This window comes from Hibiscus syriacus, unplaced genomic scaffold (assembly GCF_006381635.1).
Source record: "Hibiscus syriacus cultivar Baekdansim isolate YM2019G1 unplaced genomic scaffold, ASM638163v2 tig00111799_pilon, whole genome shotgun sequence".
Taxonomy (NCBI): Eukaryota; Viridiplantae; Streptophyta; class Magnoliopsida; order Malvales; family Malvaceae; genus Hibiscus; species Hibiscus syriacus.
Window position 1 is genome coordinate 201284 of NW_024063183.1, and position 20805 is coordinate 222088.

At 34.6% G+C, this 20805-nt stretch overlaps 2 protein-coding genes across 2 annotated transcripts; one reads left to right on the forward strand and one right to left on the reverse strand.

Annotated features, from left to right (window-relative positions):
• Nucleotides 1–941: 941 nt before the first annotated feature.
• On the reverse strand, nt 942–2887 carry LOC120170941 (homeobox-leucine zipper protein ATHB-13-like). The gene is made up of 3 exons (XM_039178773.1): nt 2555–2887; nt 2091–2467; nt 942–1495 (listed from the first exon to the last, which is right to left on the reverse strand). The coding sequence occupies exons 1-3, from the start codon at nt 2586–2588 to the stop codon at nt 1202–1204; spliced, it is 705 nt and encodes a 234-aa protein (XP_039034704.1). The 5' UTR covers nt 2589–2887; the 3' UTR covers nt 942–1201.
• Nucleotides 2888–17371: 14484 nt separating this feature from the next.
• On the forward strand, nt 17372–20585 carry LOC120170963 (F-box/kelch-repeat protein At1g26930-like). Its single transcript, XM_039178789.1, has 2 exons — nt 17372–17717; nt 18227–20585. Exon 2 carries the CDS (start codon nt 18360–18362, stop codon nt 20019–20021), a length of 1662 nt encoding a protein of 553 aa, XP_039034720.1. The 5' UTR covers nt 17372–17717; nt 18227–18359; the 3' UTR covers nt 20022–20585.
• Nucleotides 20586–20805: the final 220 nt, after the last annotated feature.

Consider the following 20805-nt stretch of genomic DNA (forward strand, 5'->3'; position numbering starts at 1 on the left):
ACCCTTTACGCACATAGATTGTTGTTAAAAGAATCAAGATGCCATATATTCAGAGATATACGGAAATTGGAGCATTAACTCAAAAGCTATTCAAGACCAGAAAAGGTTAGACAGTTCACATGGTGAAGTTGGGGGGTTCTTTGTTTCGTATCTGTTAAATCTCATCGACATTCCTCGATACAAGTAGTCATATAAGACCCTTCGTGGTGTCACCTCATCTAAGGCCCCTCCCATGAGACCTCTCGCTTTGCACCGTCTCCTGTAACCAATAAACTGACATGAGGACTTCATTTATCAACTGTCACATCTTATTTTCACTATCGTTTTTAATTCCACATGACACATCCTATTATCAATCTGTCTAAACTTATGAGATAAAATCACTTAATATCGATTAATCAACCACAAAACACGTGACACCTTGAGAGTAAAATACATACACATGTATGCTGAAATTAAAGCCTCCAACTTGATGTTTAGCAATTCGCTTATAGACATAAGTCTAAAGCAAGCTAATTAATAGTGAAAGAAGACATTGCTTAAATGATTTTCTAGGATACACAAGGCTTCATTAATTGACTTAGATGTAGTAGTTTAAATCATATATATCATGATTATGCTTTACACATTTCAATGAATGGTAGTATCGGATTATAGGTAAGCTACCGAACGATAATACGGTTAGGTGTCTAATACATGTATACATGCAATACAAAACCAAGCAGTTAATTTGTTTAAAAAAAAACTTCAGAAGGAAGTGGGGGTTTAAGAAAGAGGACTTTATTGGACGGGAGGGAGTGGGTGACAGTGGGTCATATGATACATATATAGATATATACAGAAGTATGTATAGTTTTGGTGCAATCAAAGAATCCAAGAAAGGGCAGAACAGTAAGAGTACAAAAAAGTATAAAAAAGAAAGGGTTAAAATACTACACTGCATTGACCATTATCAGCACCAAAAAGTACAAAAATCATTACAATCTCATCTCTCTTCATTGCAAAGAACACGATTCCAAAGCCAGCTACAGTTGCTGCAATTCGACTAGTCATCACTAGCAACTTAATATGATACTTAGAGCCCTCTTTATGTAGAACTTTTCTGTAATTGAGGAGATGGTGGAAGTGGTACTATTACCAAATTTATCAATTGAAATTGTGTTGTTCGAGCCATGGCCAAAACCCGGTTTGATCCTCTATGTTACCGAACATGCTGCCGATGAACCATCTGATCCATCTTTTGGCACTGGAGGTGATTATCGACCCTCGATGATGCGGTTTGGCACAGCTGTGCAACCGCAAGGCCTCCGCCTGTTGGCCTAATGGATGTCGTAGGGAAAAGGGTTATGCTTGTTGGATGACTGTCGATTGATGGCGTCCTTGAGATAACCAGATTCACATCCGAGCTGTTTTCACTTCTGTTATTGCATGAACCTTCGGTGTCTTTATTGAAGTTGATGGATTCTGTCGGCTCCCTGCCTTTCAGTGTCAATATCTGCACCCACAAATTAACTTATCCGATCAAAGATGAAGAATGTTGCTACACAAATAACCCGCTATTCATAATTTTATGCTAAACCAATGAGATCAGTGTTGTAAACTGTAAGAAACATCTCTCATTCATTGCATGCCATCAGTCATATGACTCATGGTTACTCTAATTAAGCTTCAAACAATGATTGATCATCAAGTTTTATTTATGATTTTATCCACTCTACTATATTAATATTTGCAATTAATCCATCTACTTTAATTTAGCATAATTTGGTCCTTGTTTTAACATCATTACTCAATAGTGTGTCACATGGAAAAAAGAACTCACAGCATCACTTGAATGGCAGCAACTGAAGGTGTTATTAATCTAGACCTACTAATAACATTATAAAATTATAGCTAAATTAGAGTAGAGAGATTAAATCTCAGCATAGTAGAGGGACTAAAACCATAATGAAACCATCAATCAACCAATAAGGAAAGTAAAATTATTCTATGAAAACAATGATTCCACAAAAAGTCAATAAAGCTTTTGGTTAAGATTATAATCTTTAAAAAAGCTCAATTATATAATCAAAACATGTATATATGATTACCTGTGCATGAAGTTTTTGGTTGTGAGCTTGGAGAGCATCATTAACTGCTTTGATTGCCTCATACTGTCTTTTAAACAGATCATAGTCTTTCTCTAGTTGCTTAGTTTTCCACCTGGCTCTTCTGTTCTGAAACCAAATAGCAATCTGTCTCGGTTGCAATCTAAGAGCTCTAGCCAGCTGCATTTTTCTCTCGGGTTCAAGTTTGTTTCCCAACTCAAAATTCTTCTCAAGAGTCTTCACTTGTTCCACGTTAAGGCTCCTCTTCTTTTCTCCTGCCTGTGAACCATCATCTGATAAATCATACTCCCCGTTTGCTTCTTCGCATGCATAAATACCAGAAAACGATATTGATCTCTTCCCCAGAAATGATGCAACGCCTATATATACAAAAAGCAAACAAAAATCAGTTCCAATATAGACTTAGATACTGATGAACCCTAAAGATTCAGATGATTTGTATATACCATGAAAGTCTTGGTGTGTGCATGATGGAAGCATTTGACTGGTGGAACTTTGGGGTTGATGATGATCTTCATGAGGAATTGGAGCATGAAATTTGCTGGGGAAAAAGCTATCCGATTGCTAGACATGACCCAACAGGCAACAGAGTTTAGCACTAATCTTAGTTCCAATTAGTTTCGTACTTGACCACCATGATGTTCTTCTAGGGAAAGAAGAATTATGCAGCAGATACTGGGACTGGTGACACAGTTCAATGAAAGCAAAGCAAAAGATAGATTTGATATATCAGTCTAAAAGGAAAAAAGATTAGAATTCCTGAAATGGAAAGAGAAACAGAGATACGCATGTATGATGACTCTATATACTTTCACTTCTCTTTATTTCCTTTAGAAAAAAGGTTTTCTTTAATATATAAAATTCAAAATTGATATCAATTAAAAAATTTATCTCTTTTGGCGGACTATGTTATTGGATGGTTTAACTTGAAGTACTTTAAATAAAATTTAGAGTTTGAATCATGATATTATGAATAAAATAAATTATATTATGAGAATCATCTTCTTAATAAATTATGATTGAAATAATATTTTTTTATATATGCGTGCGTGCATGTTCATGGAAAAAAAGAAGGGAAAGACAGCTATAAAATTTAGTGAAAAGGTTACTAAATAAACTTGGCCATATATGGTAAATGTGAAAGCATTTAAAGTAGTGATTCCAAATATAAGTCCAATAATTTGAGGTCATTTTCACTGTATTACACTCCTTTTTTCCCACACTTGGGAGACAGACGGTGGTTTTCTCTCAATAAAGACAGCTGCCTTAGGATATACATTAAAAATTTCAAACAAGCTTGAAACCATAGCTACAAGGATATATAGACAATGGTGAATGTTGATGGCTCTGCAATATCTTAAAATCTTTGAATATATCCATATTAAAGTTTCAGGTGACCAAAGTCATGGTAAATGGGCAATCTTGGGTTATGATGTAGGGCCATATTGATATAGGTATTACATTTTGTGAGGGGCTATAGTTACGTGAGGACAAAGAAAGGTTGCTTGGAAGGAAGAGAAATATGAGTGTAGGGTAGGTGAGAGGATGGGACCAAGGGCAGGGGTTGCTACCTAACCCACCAACACCCATCGTGGTTTGGGGCCAACCCTTCTTTCCCATCCGTTATCCTCTCTGCAAATGCCTCTGGATCACAACAAAAGCGAAAAGGAGGGCTTTGAAATAACCCCAGCAAAGCTCCTGTTGTTTCCAACCCCACAAGAGCTGGTCTTTTTTGTCTCTCCTGCCACCCCAAAGCTCTTGCATTCGCTCATTTCACGTCACGTCTTCAATCTTCTCTCTCTTGCTGTATCCCTATAGGACTCGAGTTTGGAAAGTTGCGCAAGATGTATACATTATCAATAAAATAAAAAATAATAAATATATATTATCTTATAATTATTTTGTACTATTCAAAAAAAACTTTATTGTATCCTCTCTCTCTTCTTCTTCAGAAAGCAAACTTTTCAAAAGATTAGAAGGAGAAAATAAAGCTAATTTAAATATTTCCCATAAATCAAGATTCTGATGCAATGATAAGTACCAAATCTGAACTTCCTATCTTAAACAGAAGTATATATATGCAGGTTTCATGATTAGACATAGATGCTTCCATCATCTTTTTCTTTTCTTTTCTTTTCCTTTTTCCACACAGTGAGGGTAGGATTTCGATCGATATTTGAATATGTATTGATGTGGTAACTAACTATTTATTTACCAAAAGTTTGTCAAATACGATGAAAGGTTAAAAATATTGAATGAAAAGTCAAAAAATAGTATACCCTAACAGTGAATTTCTACTTCGACCACAGTATCACTAAATGATGGGTTATGAACAGAAAGTCGGTAAATATACTGACAGTGAATTTTCTTTTTTTTTCCTTTTTCCTTGCACATAACAGAGAATCTATCAGTTCTACGACTACAAGAGTAATGCTACAATGATTGGTCTTTACGTTGTAATTTTCTGACCCGGTAAATTACATGAAGGCGGTAAAGATGTGAAGTTAACCTGTAGAAGGAACAGTACAAAATTTTTAACTCCTGCATGCAGAATTTACCGGCCGAATGCTTTGTTTTTCTTTACCTTTGACTGTTGTCACAGAAAAGAAAGAGAAATGGACCCATGAAAGGAATGAAGTATCCAACATATGGTCCCTAAAGAGGTAAGATTAGCCACAAATGTACAGCTGACACTAAATTCGTAGATGACGAAACGGGCTGTCAAATTTCCGTTTAGTCTATCAAGTGGTTGGAGGTTTAGAATTGAGGGTTCGATCCTGACGTTTTGAAAAGGATAAACACACTGAATTTTACTGCCTTTTCTGTTATAAATGTCGATTTCGTTGATGGGATATATATTATGTTGTTTCTCGTCTTTTGGTAATATCACATGTATTTGATTTATCAGTGAATCAAATTTGTTATGTAGTTTTTGATATTCAGATTTAAAATTTTATAAGATATAATTATCTTTTTAACTATTAAAATAATTTTATTCGCCTAAAATATATATACTATAGTTGGGATTTAGGACCCCATTGCCTGGTGGTGGGCTCCTAGTCCTAAGTAAATACTAGTGTTGAAGATAATTATAAAAATACGGGGCAAAGACAAAAGCTACTCTCACACTCGCATGACTTTATTATTTGGAAGCTGGACCCTACCCCTATTTCAATGCGTCGGGTGGACTCCATCCTTCATTTAATTTATTTCTCAAAATTTCGACATGTAACATTTTCAAAAAATTTAAAAATGGGTTACTTTTTTATCACAAGTTTAATCTATAATATGTTAAGAAAATAATGGATTTAACAACACGAAAATCAAAATTAATAATTTAAATATTGATATAAGACGTTTTAAAATTTAAAAATCAATTTGAAATAGAAATCATAATTTGAAGATTGATATATAATATTCTAAAATTTATAAAAATCGACTTAGAATGAGGATCGGGATATCTTGGATAATTGACTTTTTTTAAAATGATATTATGGTAATGTTGCATAGAGTTACAAAGGGTAATGCATCATAAAAGTTTGAGGAACCGAATATTGGGAATCCAGAAGGGGTTAAGCTTTGAGCATGCAGTCCCATGTGCTAATCTCTGCTTCACCTCTCTGCCTCTCCTATTCCCATTCAACTTTATTATTCACGCTGTGGCCGCCCCATTACTATCACAATCCTCCATTGGAACTGTATTACTTTGCGGATTCGCCACAATATTCATCTGATCGGAATCAGATGAACTTTCTGTTTTTTATTTGGAAATACATCCAATAATACGAAAAGGATATGTATATATATGCACTAACACGAGAAGAGCCAACTCACCCTTTTTTTCAGTCAAGCGACTCTTCCATTAACATGAATCAAGGCTGCTGTTTCTGTCGGGTAGCCATTTCAGGTCTGCACAACATCACATGCGATGGCAGCCCCTAAATAGCTGACCAACTTTGCCAAAAGAAGAGCTGCATACTACAAAATGACGGCATGAGATGACTGCACAGAGATGCCATCAAGATCCAAAGGCACATAACCAAATAAGCTATCTGTATACGCTGCTAAATCATCCACATCCATATCATAAGCGGCATGATAATGGGGGACTCTTAGATATTTTATCAGGCTACAATTCTAGCAAAATGGAAATGACCGTGACAATGAGATCAACAAAGGAAACGATCTTTATAATGTGACAACAGATAGTATAGCTTCCTTTAGTAAGACACTGCCAACTCTCTGCATGTGTATTCTTTTCGAGTTGATATCTGGCAATTTACACTCTGCATAAAGTACATGCACCCACGATGAATCGATCTGGATATGTGATATGAATAGGTTTTAATATGGAAATTATCGACGGATCACCCTTCTTGACAGATGAGGCAGCCTAAGAGTCTTAGGCCGTTTCAGTCATTTGATACATACAGCTAGAGGAAAGCCAAGAAGGGTGAATGCAACTGAACCAAGGCAGCAATCCTGATTGCTGCACTCACTGCAATTACATGTTCGATTGCATCAGCAGTCCAGTGATAGATGCAACTAATGGTACGCAACATACAAAGAAAATGGAATTCCAGATCACAGTAAATGACATTCTCATTTTAAAAAATTCCGAACACATTCAACCAGTAGTTTTTAAGACTAGATAATAACTGAGAAACTAATGGCAAGTAAGTAAGTGAGCTCAAACACTATTATTTGAATTTAACTGCTTTTTTGTCTTTTACTTCTGCAAAATTCATCAGCTTGTAACGATGTTCATACCTGAAAGCTAGAAACCTGATTCTTGGCAATACGCTAAATGGGACAGCAGAATCCAAATCAGTCAATGAAGTGAAAAAGTAATGTTTGGTTTCCCAGAAACAGCACATGTAATGCTCTTCACTCATCAACTGAATGCCTCAAAATACCAAATATATATACATATGATGATGATCATCTTGAGATTTGTGGTGCTGATAGAAATGTGGGAAAAGTACAACTCAGTTTGGTTTGCCAATAAAACACAATTCAGCTAGGGTTATTTTCTTATGCTATGTAGCAATGAGTGTTTGGTCCCTACACGGTTTTGCACAAGATTAGGTTGAACTTGACGATTCATACCTTCTATCTCATATTATAATTGTTATATATATATATATATATTAGAATGATCCATCTCTTTTCGGGGCGCAATATGTTTATCCTGATAAAATCCAGCGAAGGTCCAACAGAAGGAGTCGATATACGAGGCTCAGTTTGGTCATTATTAATTCATTGTGCCTCACTCTAACCCAAGATGACTCTCTCTCTTTTACATAAACGTATCTAATGAGCCGGGCTCAGTTTGGTTATTATATTTTTACAGTTACTCTTTCAATATATATGTTGTCAGTTTTTCGTACAAGGGGTTATGAGGTTTTAAAAAGAAACTTGAAATATTTCAAGACTCAGTCAAAGATAATCATGATATTTTCCGTTTAATTACGATCTTGTTATTAATCTTAACATCAACTAAATCTATTATTTGACAACAGTCGTATCCTACTGCATATTGCCATCAATCTTAAGACTATATACTGTTAGGGCCATCTACTCTAAGATTAATATCATCAGTTATATTGTCTGGTGTCAGGGACACATATACATGCACAAGCAAGGTTAAAGGAAAATTTCTTCAACTCCTTACAGATTTTACATCGTTTTCTCCAATCTTTTCATCTCATTTTTTTAGATCGATTGTGATTTTTCGTTCAATCTAAAAAAGAGGAATCGTTTAATATCATTATCTTCTTACTTAAAGCATTAATAAATATCAGAAAAGATTTAATGAGTAGTGTTGATAGAATAATTTTACATCGAAAAGTTTGGGTGAAGAGGGTACTACAACGTGTCATTAATCAATGACGTTTTACAGGAACGTAGCTAACATTTAATATAGGGTTAATACAAAAATAAGTGTATAAAGAAGTGTTCGAAAAACGTTTTAGTGTCTAAAGAGATTTTCGTTAAAAATTTGTGATTAAAGTTTTTTCTATTACACTTTTAGATACCAAAAAATAATTTTAAGTATACTTTAGACACTTCTTTTTATATTAAACCTTTAATCTACCATATATGTGTAATTAAAAAATTTAGTTCTCATATAACATGTAGGATTACAAATGAATGTTGTTACATCTATCTTTCCACAAGATATTTTTTTGGTTAAATTAAGGTGATTATAATATAGTGTATGTTCTAAATATTTTTAGCCATTTGATAATAAACGTTCAATCATTCATACTGTAATTGCTGATGTTTAAATTCGATATTATTCAAAATAACAATTTTCTTTTAACCACATAAATAATTTAGTTCTTACCCTCCACAAGATAATTTGATATTACATTTGGGTAGCCAGAATATTTTTCTGCCTTAAAACGTTAGAAAAATCAAGTGGATTAAATTAATCATAACACACGCACAAAACAAGGGGCAAGGTCGGCGGGAACGGTCCGTGTCAGCCTCATGCTTTAAAATAGGCTCACTTTGAAAATAAAATGATGCAAGCGTTTTTCACTGTAAAAGGGCCCAATCAAATAGGATACCGGTAGGGATGGTAATGTCGGATTAGGGTCGTTTTTTTCAACTTGACCCGACTCGATCCGAAAAATATACATCTTTTACCCGAAATCAAATCGAACCCGAAAATTTTATATCATCTATCTGACCTGACCTGAAAAATATATCTTCCACTTGAATTTGACCCAGCCTCGTCCCTTAAAAATGGGACGAGACCCGAATCGAGATCAGATTTTTTTAATAAAAAAAACTGATCCTATTATGCTTGTCGGAACCCGTCGAATTCGAGTTAAATTATCATCCCTAGATACTAGCCCACCTAATCTTAAATAAATCCTAAATTTTAAATTATAATTTTTTAGGATTAAATTATAATTATTTTATTAAGATTATGAAATAATATTTATTCTAATACTCTCAATCATCCATCCTGCGGTCGCTGATGCTTAAACCCAAAATCTTTAGGAAAAATAAATATTCTTTTAACCGTTGAATTAATTTAGTTGTTGGTAAATCTCTATAAACAATAACCCTTATATCTTAAAATTGTAATTTTAATTCTTCAATATCACAAGTCATCCATGCAATCTAACAATATATATATATATATATATATATATATACTTATTCTTATGACTGAGATTCCACTAAAAGTAGAAACTGCAAAGTTCCCACGACGAAATGACATTACTTCCCAAACTAGATTAGAACAAAAGATTTTCTTCTTACAAAGAGAGAAGAAAGCATATAGTTTTTGTGGGGGGATGGATCCATTTGTGGCAGCATTGATTCCATGAAAGACGAGCGAGAATGAATTAACAAGCAGGGGTGTAAATTTTCTTACAGAACCTGATTCTTCCAATGGGAAATTCTTGGTCCCCGTACACCAAAATAAATTGTCTTAATTTTGATTCACGTTGGGGTATAGTGGTCGGGATGGGACTAAACGCGGTAAGAATAACAACCCCTGGAAAGGGTTTCTGTGGTTAAGCTATCAACATCCAAAGTCAAATTATGTATTATATTAATTAAACCTATCTATCAATTCAATGTATGAAAACATGGGTATGATATTCAACTTGGGAATAGGAGATTAAAGGGGGGGGGGCACACTATATTGGAAAAAAGGGAAGTTGAAAACACACAATCACACCCTTATAAAAGTTAAAACATATCCTCGCTATCTTAATGGTTTCAGTGAATCTAGACATATTTTAGGATAAATTAAAGAGTTATTTTACTACATATCACAAAATTATTACCCCATTTTAATTTAGTCATCAAACTATTAATCATTCTAATTTATCCTTAAACTATAATTCACATTTTAAATTGATAGTCGAACTTTTGAATATTCTAATTTTATTTGTATAATACGACTTTTATTCTAAATTGATTAAGACTTTCTTATAACATCACATGAAGTGATTGAAACCTAATAAAGATTCTTCCCAACCCATTTGAGAAATGAAAAGAAAGGTTCATCCAATCTCTTTGGCATTTTACAAGTGATTATGAAAGTCGAAGTAGTTGAAAAACAAAAGATGCTTTTATGGGAAAAACCGTATAATTAAACTAAAACGCGTACGTATTTATGTATCTTTCTTCATTTAGATATGTATTATTTTAAGAGAGGTTCATTTTATTTACATTGACATGTATAATTGAGTTTTCTGTCTTTTTAGAATTATGATTCGTTAACAGGTTAATTTAATTGGATATTGCGTATATTTTATATATGGATATATTTTCTTTTCACCTAATTTATTTCATTCGTAATATCGATATTCAAACTATGGATATTGTTCAAGAGACATAGTGTCTCGTCTAATAGACTAACTTCTTGTTGATATTAAACTTCCTACTTTTATAATATTATTGCTAGATCAAAATTGTTAGCACTCTTAATAATTACCCTACTACTGATGATGTGAATTCTTATTTTTTTCTATTATTTCATCGTACAAACAAGAATGTGTGAAAAATCAATTTCACCATGTTTAACTAATAATGAATTTATATGATAAAATTAGAGAAATAGGATTATATTGAATTAAAATAGAATGACTAAATCTTAAATTTTATAACAATAGAGGGACTAAAATAACATAAAATCCTCAATAATAGATTGTATATTTTACGGGCTTTTTACCAAAAAATCACACAAACAATCAATAGTTACCCGTCAGGCACCCATTGACCATATTTTACCGATCTAACATCCATTTGTTGGCATGGATTGGGTTTTCGTCCGAGCTGGTGCCACGCAAGGAAAACACATATCACCGTCTGCGTCTTCACGGGGAAAACTGACACGCAACGGAAGGCGTGGACCCCCAAACGTTCGTCGCTCCTCCTTAATTACCACGTACTCCTCCCCCTATATATACCATCCCATACAACTCTCAAACCAAACAAAAAAAAGAACACTCTCCTTCTTACTTTTATCATTCCTTCTAATAAGTTTCAAGTGGGTTATGTTATTGTTTTTAGAAGTTAAACTTATGTTTATTATATTATAATAACTAAATAGTGTATTGTTTGATTATATTTAATTGTGTTACTTTTTTTTATCAAATTTGAATCACGCACTTTTGAATTATTGTAAAATATATGTCTAGCTTTAATTCCTTTATAGAAAACCAACTTTCTCTCTTTTTTTAATTTAGTCCTTTAAGCTTGTATTATTTATTTATTCAATTACTCCTTCATTTTATGTTAATTTTTAACTAAATTAACTCTATAGAAACAATGAGTAGTTTCCAATTATCTTAAAATTATAAATATGAAAGATTACCACGTCGCAATTATCTTCTTGGCTAATTGCCAAACCACTCTTAATATTTTCAAGTAAGCTAATAGAAGAAGGGTAAGTGGGAAATAAGATCAGGACCCAAAAAAAAGAGTAAATTAATTCTAAATAATTAAAAGATTGGTTTAAATAATAACATCGATGCTCATTTACAATTTTTATTTTCCAAAGACCAAAACCCTGAAATCCAATAAAAGTTTTTGTTGAGAGAATATCGTGGATGCAGGTGGATTGGTTTTAAACCCGGTTTATATGGCAATGGAGTGTGCTTCGAGAATAATCCGAAATCGATGTCACGTGGATAGTAGTCCCCTCCTCCCCTAATTTCACTTCTCTTCCACTCCAAAACAAGCCGCAACACCATCAAAGAAATGGCCGATTAGTTAGTATATGGAACTTTTAAATAAAAGAAGAAAGAAAGGAAAAGAAAACGGCCTAGTTAGTATATCGAACTTTTAAGTTCGAGTCTTTGTGTATGTAAAAAAATTTCGCTGGGAGACTCATCCACCAAAATCATATGTGCAATCTGGATCGATGTAGATTAGTGAAGATAAAACCTTAAAATTGGAGCCTAATTTTTATGTACTAAAAAAAAAGATTTGAATCAACATATAATAAGACGTAGTTTATCGATAAATTGTTTGATGCTTTGAATATGTCAACTAACAGTATTCTAGAATGAAAAGTTTATGGTGATTTGCAATTACTCATCTAAACACCTTTCTCACCATCCAACAATGCTTCACATGGGCGCGATCAACACGTGGCGGAATCTTATAGGACGTAGAGGTTGCCTCGGTTAACGAAAGGATGGCCGAGGCGATTATTATAAGCTTAGTGCACGCCAAAATCGCCTCAGTGACCAAAAAAAAGTTATAATATACGATTTTAACCAACTTTTTTTGGATTTGCGAAAATGACCAACAAAATCGCAACGCGAAATAAAAATCGCAACGCGATTTAGAAAATCGCAACGTTGAAAAGAAAATCGCAACGTTGAAAAGAAAATCGCAACGCGATATTCCAAGAATCGCAATGCGATTAAGAGAATCGCAACGCGATCTTTTCTGAATCGCAATGCGATTCAGAAAATCGCAACGCGATTCCAAGAATCGCAACGCGATTCAGAAAATCGCAACGCGATTCCAAGAATCGCAACGCGATTCAGAAAATGAGTAAATTCTTTCAAAAGCTATTGTATTTGTTTCTTTCTTAAGAATTTTCTCTAAAAAGATAGTATCCGCGCGGACGTGTCGAAGACACGTATGACCACGACCACGACCACGACCACGACCACGACCACGACCACGACCACGACCACGACCACGACCACGACCACGACCACGACCACGACCCGACCCGACCCGAGACGAGACGGCGGCGGCGGCGGCGCGCGAGAGTCCCCCTTGTTCTCTTTCACTCAACAAGGAAATGGGAAATCCAAGCCTTAAATACTCTTCCCAATAGTGTTTCCAATACTATGTGGGATTGAGCATTACTCAACACTTCAAAGAAAATATAGCAATTTTTGTAGCATGTTTCCCGCTTAATCCATATTTAAAAATATTAAAACATTTTATCATATTAAAACTATATGTATAAGTTTGAATTGAAATGTAGATATCTACAACTCTTTTAATTCTCTTGATAAAATGTTTTAATATTTTTAGATATGGATTAAGTGGGAAAATACTACAAAAATTGCTATATTTTCTTTGAAGTGTTGAGTAATGCTCAATCCCACATAGTATTGGAAACACTATTGGGAAGAGTATTTAAGGCTTGGATTTCCCATTTCCTTGTTGAGTGAAAGAGAACAAGGGGGACTCTCGCGCGCCGCCGCCGCCGCCGTCTCGTCTCGGGTCGGGTCGGGTCGGGTCGTGGTCGTGGTCGTGGTCGTGGTCGTGGTCGTGGTCGTGGTCGTGGTCGTGGTCGTGGTAATACGTGTCTTCGACACGTCCGCGCGGATACTATCTTTTTAGAGAAAATTCTTAAGAAAGAAACAAATACAATAGCTTTTGAAAGAATTTACTCATTTTCTGAATCGCGTTGCGATTCTTGGAATCGCGTTGCGATTTTCTAAATCGCATTGCGATTCTCTTAATCGCATTGCGATTCTTGGAATATCGCGTTGCGATTTTCTTTTGACCGTTGCGATTTTCTTTTCAACGTTGCGATTTTCTAAATCGCGTTGCGATTTTTATTTCGCGTTGCGATTTTGTTGGTCATTTTCGCAAATCCAAAAAAAGTTGGTTAAAATCGTATATTATAACTTTTTTTTGGTCACTGAGGCGATTTTCTCTTTTATTTTTATGTGGGTTTTTGAGGCATAGTGGAGTTGCTTGCTTGCTTTAAGATTTTTTTTTTATATTTCCTTTTTAAATTAACATATTTTCAATTATTTACGTATTTTACATTATGATTTTTTTTTAAACCTTTAAACATCATGTTTGCATGTGGCCATGTTTACTAGTTTTTTACTTTCTTATTATTGCTATCAAGTCCTCTTCTTTAAGTTATATGCAGATATCCCACCTTGAATTTTTATTTCTTTCGTATTAACCCCATGCATGGCATAATCATTTATTACTGCATTCATCATATTCCGACCTAGAGAAGGATAGGGATGGCAAAAAAATTCGAACCCGACGGGGAAAATTGAATTAAACGGGGACGGAGAAAAATCGTTTATGCTAAACGGGGACGGGAAAAACCCGTTTATGTTAAACGGGGACGGGGACGGGTTTAGTAATCCCCGCTCCGATTACCCGCCCCGATACCCGGCCCGATACCTGACCCGATAAATATTAAAAATAATTATTATATATATATAATATTAATAAATTTAATTTAAATTAAAAAATATATATAATATTTATATATTTAATTTAAATATATATACCCGACCCGATACCCGGCCCGATACCCGTTTAAATAACCGTTTATGCTAAACGGGGATACCCGTTTCCCCGCAGTTTTTCCCGATTAACCGATGGGGATCCCCGTTTAAATCTCCGCGATTTTTTAAGCAGGGACGGGTACGAGTTTTTAAAACGGGGACGGGGGACCAATACCCGGCCCGTTGCTATCCCTAGAGACGGACAATATCTTATACCAAGGGGGCAATCTCTGAAATTTTAAGAGGAGTATAATTATAAAATTTTAAGAGGAGTATATTTATAAAATTTTAATAAAAAATATATAAAAATTTAAAATATATGATAATTTTAAATTTTTATAACAGGCGACTGCCTCTACTTGTCCCTTCTATATATCCCTGCTCTGATCTCATTTTTTTTACTGACGTGATCGTCTCTACAACTTCAAGTCACAAAACTATTGATGATGTCGTATAAAACTTAAAATCTTATCAATAGTTTTATCAAACTGACATAATTTTTAATTTTTATTATTAAATTTTAAAAAATTTATTAGACTCCAATTTATATGATTTGATTTGAATGAGTTGAGGTGTACATTGATAATTATGATATTTTCCGGTTGATTTATAATAATTTGATTAGTTCAAATCTTATATGTCCCATTCGTTTAATTGATATTATATATATAAAAGATTAAATTGCAGAGTCCAAACTCATAAAAACATAAGATAAATATGATAATTGAATATTTGAAAAAAATTAAATATCTAACGAATAATTATATAATGATTGATAAAATATTTCTTACAACTTTAGTAAATATATTCAAGAGATATCCTTTTAATTTTCTATATGTCTTCATAATATAGTGGATTTGTTTTCAGGACTATAAAACTCTCTTTATATATAAAAATATAAATTAAAACTTATCATGTAATTATAATAATTAAAGTGATAATGATGGTAAGCAAATGAATCACCGACATCATTATCTTCTTACAATACATTTTATAATGTTTTAAGATGGAAGCAAAAGCCGGCACGGACGGACATTATCGCATGCGTAGCGTTTTCTTCATCTTTTTCTGCCTTTCTATTTACCGAGGCTATAGGCAACCAAGGCAAGTGTATAGCGGCCCGTAATTGAAAATTAAACATTCTTTTGTTGACAATTGCAACGGGAAAAGTATAGGGGGTTTTACAAAGGTAAAAATGCTACCTTCCACATACAGCGCTCCACGTGGCCCATTTCCCCATACCTATGTCTCTGCTCGCGCTTCCAATATTATATTTTAGAAATAAATTTTATTGCGTGAACTAAATGTATTGTTTTAGACTTTTTAGTCACGTACGCCGCACGAGCGGAGCCACACAATGGTCACCTTCGGTCCTCCTCGACGACGGCGTCAAGTCGTACATGCGAAAAACAAAAACCATCCACAGTCTCCTATAATACAACTTTTTTAAAAGACTAATTAGAGCTTAATCTCTTCCTCGAATCCCAAAACCAATCTTAATTCAACGGTTCAATAGATCGATAGCTATATCCTTGAATGTGAGCCATTTCCTTTTCTGCACGATTGGCAGGAACAAAATATTCACACTTGCCATTTATATCAAACCAAAACGATTAAAATATTTTTTGGACGGTGGATAAGTATAAATAATATATTATCTTGACTTAGAAACTCTCTATTTTTTTTTAAATCTCGTGAATTAGATGCGAGTATTTAAATACGTAATTGAAAAAAAACATTAAAAATCTCACAGCGACCTGGTCAAGCCAGCTGGGGGGTGTCTCTCAAAACGCGGCGGTCGACAATTCTAAGTGACCTTTGTAAATAGTCAAGATGGCCATTACTACTATATAAGAATGTTTTAATATTAATAATTGATTGTGGGTATATTTTGACTTTAATTCCTTTTAAAGAAGTGCATTATCATCTACTTTTACATAATATGGTAAAAATAGCACAAATAATGGAAATATGTATAGATTTGGGTAATGAAAAAACCCAAAAAGAGTACTTGAAGGAGAGTAAGGCCCCAATCTATTATATATGTAGCAATGAATGAGTAAAACTAAAAAGTCGAAAGAATCTTGGCTTGATGATGAATGCGTTTGTTATTTCTTATCTTTCCCGTTTCCCTGTTATCTATCTCTTCCAACGTTTACATTTACATTTACATTAATATGTTAATAATTTGAACCAAAGCAAGTACGTGGACATACTTATGGTGTGATTATTAGTCACTAATATGATTTTGATTAAGATCGTGGAAGTAATATAATGTTATCTTGTTGACTAGTCAGTTGTAATCATTAAATTAGTGTTGAGCTTAAAATTTTCTTTATTAAAAAACGATTGTCCGTAGCGAGGCCGGCAGCAGAGATTGACCAGCAAAACCTCATTCACGACTGTTGAAGGCGTAGCGTAGGGTCTCCAAGTTTTACATAAAAAGGAATTATTTATCGAAGCAAAAAACATCATATCATTACATTAAAATATTTTAATAAAAAATCATACTAATCATTCGTCTTTTCTTTTTTTCTCACAACATTTCTTCTTTTCTATATTATTTTATCATCACAATATTATAAATATGATTTTATTTTATACGTTAATAATTAATTTATATATCTTAATAATATTAAGAAAATAAACAATTAATGTGATTTATTATAATTTTTTATTATATTTTTATCTAATAAAACTAATTATTATTAATTAAAAATAAAAAAAATGTAAAAAAGAAAGTAAGAAACAAAGGAGAGGGACAGTTTTTATTCCATCACCTCATCATCATTATCACACTAGTCAACACGTGTCTCGGCCGGAGCTTACCAGTTTGCGGTTGATCATTCCCCTATATGGGCCCCACCACCACCACATCGCCGGCGCCCCCCGCCAGCCCCCTCTCCCTCACCCCCTACCATTCTATTCTTATATAATTCGACTCCATAAACAAACAAAACGGGAAAATAAATAATTTCGTTCATTAAATAAAAAAATGAAATGTTTATTTATTTTGTTTGGGGAGAGAGAAAAGGGAGGGGAGAGAGCAAGTTCTAAGAGAGATAAAGGGGGCCTCTTGTAGATTTTGCTCGCAAAGCCAAAACCAAAGCTCCCTCGCTCTGATTTACAGACAAAATCCAAAGGACTAGTTAACAGCCTATAGACAAAGAGAAGGAGATAAAAAAAAATTAAACGAAGAAACTGGAGAACGCCAAGAACTGAAACAGCAAATCAAAGGAACAAGTGAAAAAAAGAAAAGAAAAAGAGTGTGATAGTATATTAATTGTTTGGCAAAAAGAGATTCATTTGAATTCTTTTTTTCCTTGCCAATCTTCTCCTTATCCAATCAGTAAGTCCCTCACAACATTAGTATTATTATTCCTGTTTCGTTTTCTTTATCAGTCACTTCTTTGCTTTGTTGTTTTTCATTTTTATGTTTCTATTTTATTTACCTCTTTGTGTTTATCCCCTGATTAATGAGATTAAATTAATGAAATTATAAACCGATCTGATTGGATTTTGTTTCTTCTCTTCGTTTGAATCTGACTGTTATTTTTTATTTATTTATTTTTGTTCTTGTTTGTGTTCAATGAAATTCTGAGATCTGGTACTTATTTCTCTTAACCTGTGTTTGATCGTGAATTTGGTTTTTTCCTGCTTTAACAAAATTTGCATATGTTAATTATTGTTTTTTGACTTTTTATTTTCTTCCATAACCTAACATAGGTCAGTTTTTTTAACCTGAATTTGGATGTTTTATTTATTGGTTTAAGTTCATGTTTGATTTGTTTTATAATTTTGAAATTTACACTGAAGCTATTCTTTCTGTTTTCTCTTTCTCCCTGTTTTCTGGAATAGATAAATTCGTTAATCTTGACTGCGTTTATTTCGGGGTGAAAATACAACTCTTGGTTGTTACAGTGATTTGAAAATTTCCATTGTTATTTTGGGAATTTTTCCCGTCTGAAATCGGGAGGGGGACAAAAGAGTCATGTTGAAGGACTGGTGCTGCGAGTCCTGTGTAGTGTTTGCAAGCTCTTGTCAACAAGGAAGAAAGTGGGCTTACATGTACGATGGGAAGCGCCCGCTGGAATTCACTGATTCAGATGGTTGTCGGGAAACCAAGTTGTCTAAGCTCTCTTCTGATGATTCTTCCAGTGACGACAGTAATAATCCCGACACTTCTTCTTCACAAGATTCAGGTGACCTTGTCTTGCTGGATTCGCCTGACCAATTGGATGATGGTAGTAAGAGATCCGATTCTTCCTCAGATATGGATTCTTCACTTATCCACCACTGTCCCATTGGTCTAGGCAAACCGGATTTGGATAGCCAATCAGACAATGACAGCCTGTCAGATTCCGTGGTGGAGTTGCTGGAGGAGCAGTCTGAGGATGTTCACGAGAATAATGATGATAATGGCTTCTCTTATTCTCTAGAGGAAGGTGGTCACCGCATACATGTTGGGGGATCTTCATCTGACTTGGATGCATTAGTTCAACCAATTGGGCAGGATAATGATGATAACGGCTTCTTTAATTCTCCAGAGAAGGATGGTCACAGCAGACATGCTGGGGATTCTCCATCTGACTCAGATGCATTAATCCAATCAATAGGGCGAGATAACTCCATCAGTTGTCTGATTAAGTGCTCGAGGTCTGATTATGGTTCCATTGCCATGTTGAATCGGAGTTTTTGTTCCTTGATCAGGAGTGGAGAGATCTATAAGTTGAGGAGGCAGAACGGTGTTGTTGAGCATTGGGTTTACTTTTCTTGTCACCTCCTTCAATGGGAGGCATTTGATCCTATTAGACGTAGGTGGATGCATTTGCCAAGGATGCCTCCCAATGAATGTTTTACTTTTTCAGACAAGGAATCATTGGCCGTGGGAACTGAGTTGCTTGTTTTCGGGAAGGAGGTAACTTCTCAGGTTATATATAGATATAGTATTTTAACAAATTCATGGACTTCTGGGACCAGTATGAATGCTCCGAGGTGCTTGTTTGGATCAGCTAGTCTTGGAGAGATTGCAATTTTAGCTGGTGGTTGTGATTCTCAGGGTAATATCCTGAGCTCTGCAGAAATGTACAATTCTGAGACTCAGAAATGGGAGACTTTGCCAAGCATGTATAAGCCAAGGAAGATGTGTAGTGGGGTATTTATGGATAAGAAATTTTATGTGATCGGAGGAATCGGTGGAGTTGGGAATGATCTACGGGTTCTCACTTGTGGTGAGGAGTATGATTTAGAGACAAAAAAGTGGACTGAAATTCCTAACATGTCTCCTGGAAGGAACGGAGATGCGGCTGAGATGCCTGCAGCACCTGTGGCACCCCCTCTGGTTGCAGTAGTTAATAATGAACTGTATGCTGCTGATCATGCCGACATGGAGGTAAGGAAGTATGATAAGGAAGCAAACTCATGGTTGACTATTGGAAGATTGCCTGAAAGGGCAGTTTCAATGAATGGTTGGGGTCTTGCTTTCAGAGCATGTGGAGATCGCCTTATAGTGATTGGTGGACCTAGGGCTTTGGGTGAAGGTTTTATTGAACTCAATTCTTGGGTTCCGAGCGAAGGCCCTCCACAATGGTATTTGCTTGCCAGAAAACAGTTGGGTAACTTTGTGTATAATTGTGCTGTGATGGGATGCTGAGAGATGGATTTTGGTGGCATCTTGTGCAGTTGAACTATGTTGCACTGCCACCAGGGTTTGCATGGTTGTTTTTTCCTTCAACACAAAACTTCAAATTTTACTAGTGGTAATTTCCCCTTCTTTCGTTTTTACATCTTTTCCCTTTCGGATGGGAGATGATGGGGAAGAGTTTCAGATAACTCAAGATTCAACTGAACGTTTTATTGATAGGATGTCTTGAGTTCATATTTCCTTTGCTTCACCTCATTCAAACTTTCTTCCATTAAATTTGTGTCTTCCCCCGTTTTCAGTGACACGAGAACTTGCAAAGGCTGGCTTCATGTAGCACAGGAATAGGTTTAATAATTTGAAGTACCAACACATTGGTAGGTTTCCATTAGAGCTTGCTGAAGTTTTTTTAAGAACACAAAACCAGTCATATGAGTTTCTTCTTCCTTAATTTTCTTGGAATTGTCTTGTGGGAGGAAATAAGTTCAGGAGGTGGTTATCTTTGATGTTGGCTGATGTACTGATTACATCGATCATTACAATTGATGAACTATATACTCCCAGAATTTTTCTTATTTACAAACTTTGGAATCCTTTATTGTTTTTAGTTTCTTTCATTCAGCTGGATGGTGCCAGTTTCTCCGCTTGCTTGACTCGCCAATTCATACAATATTCTATTTTCCCCATTCTTTCCCTTTGTTAGTCTGAAATATTGGTGACGATGACTCTTTTTTACTTTTAATTATGTCAGAAACATGTAATTTTTAAATTTAGCTATAGCTATAGATTTTTTCCC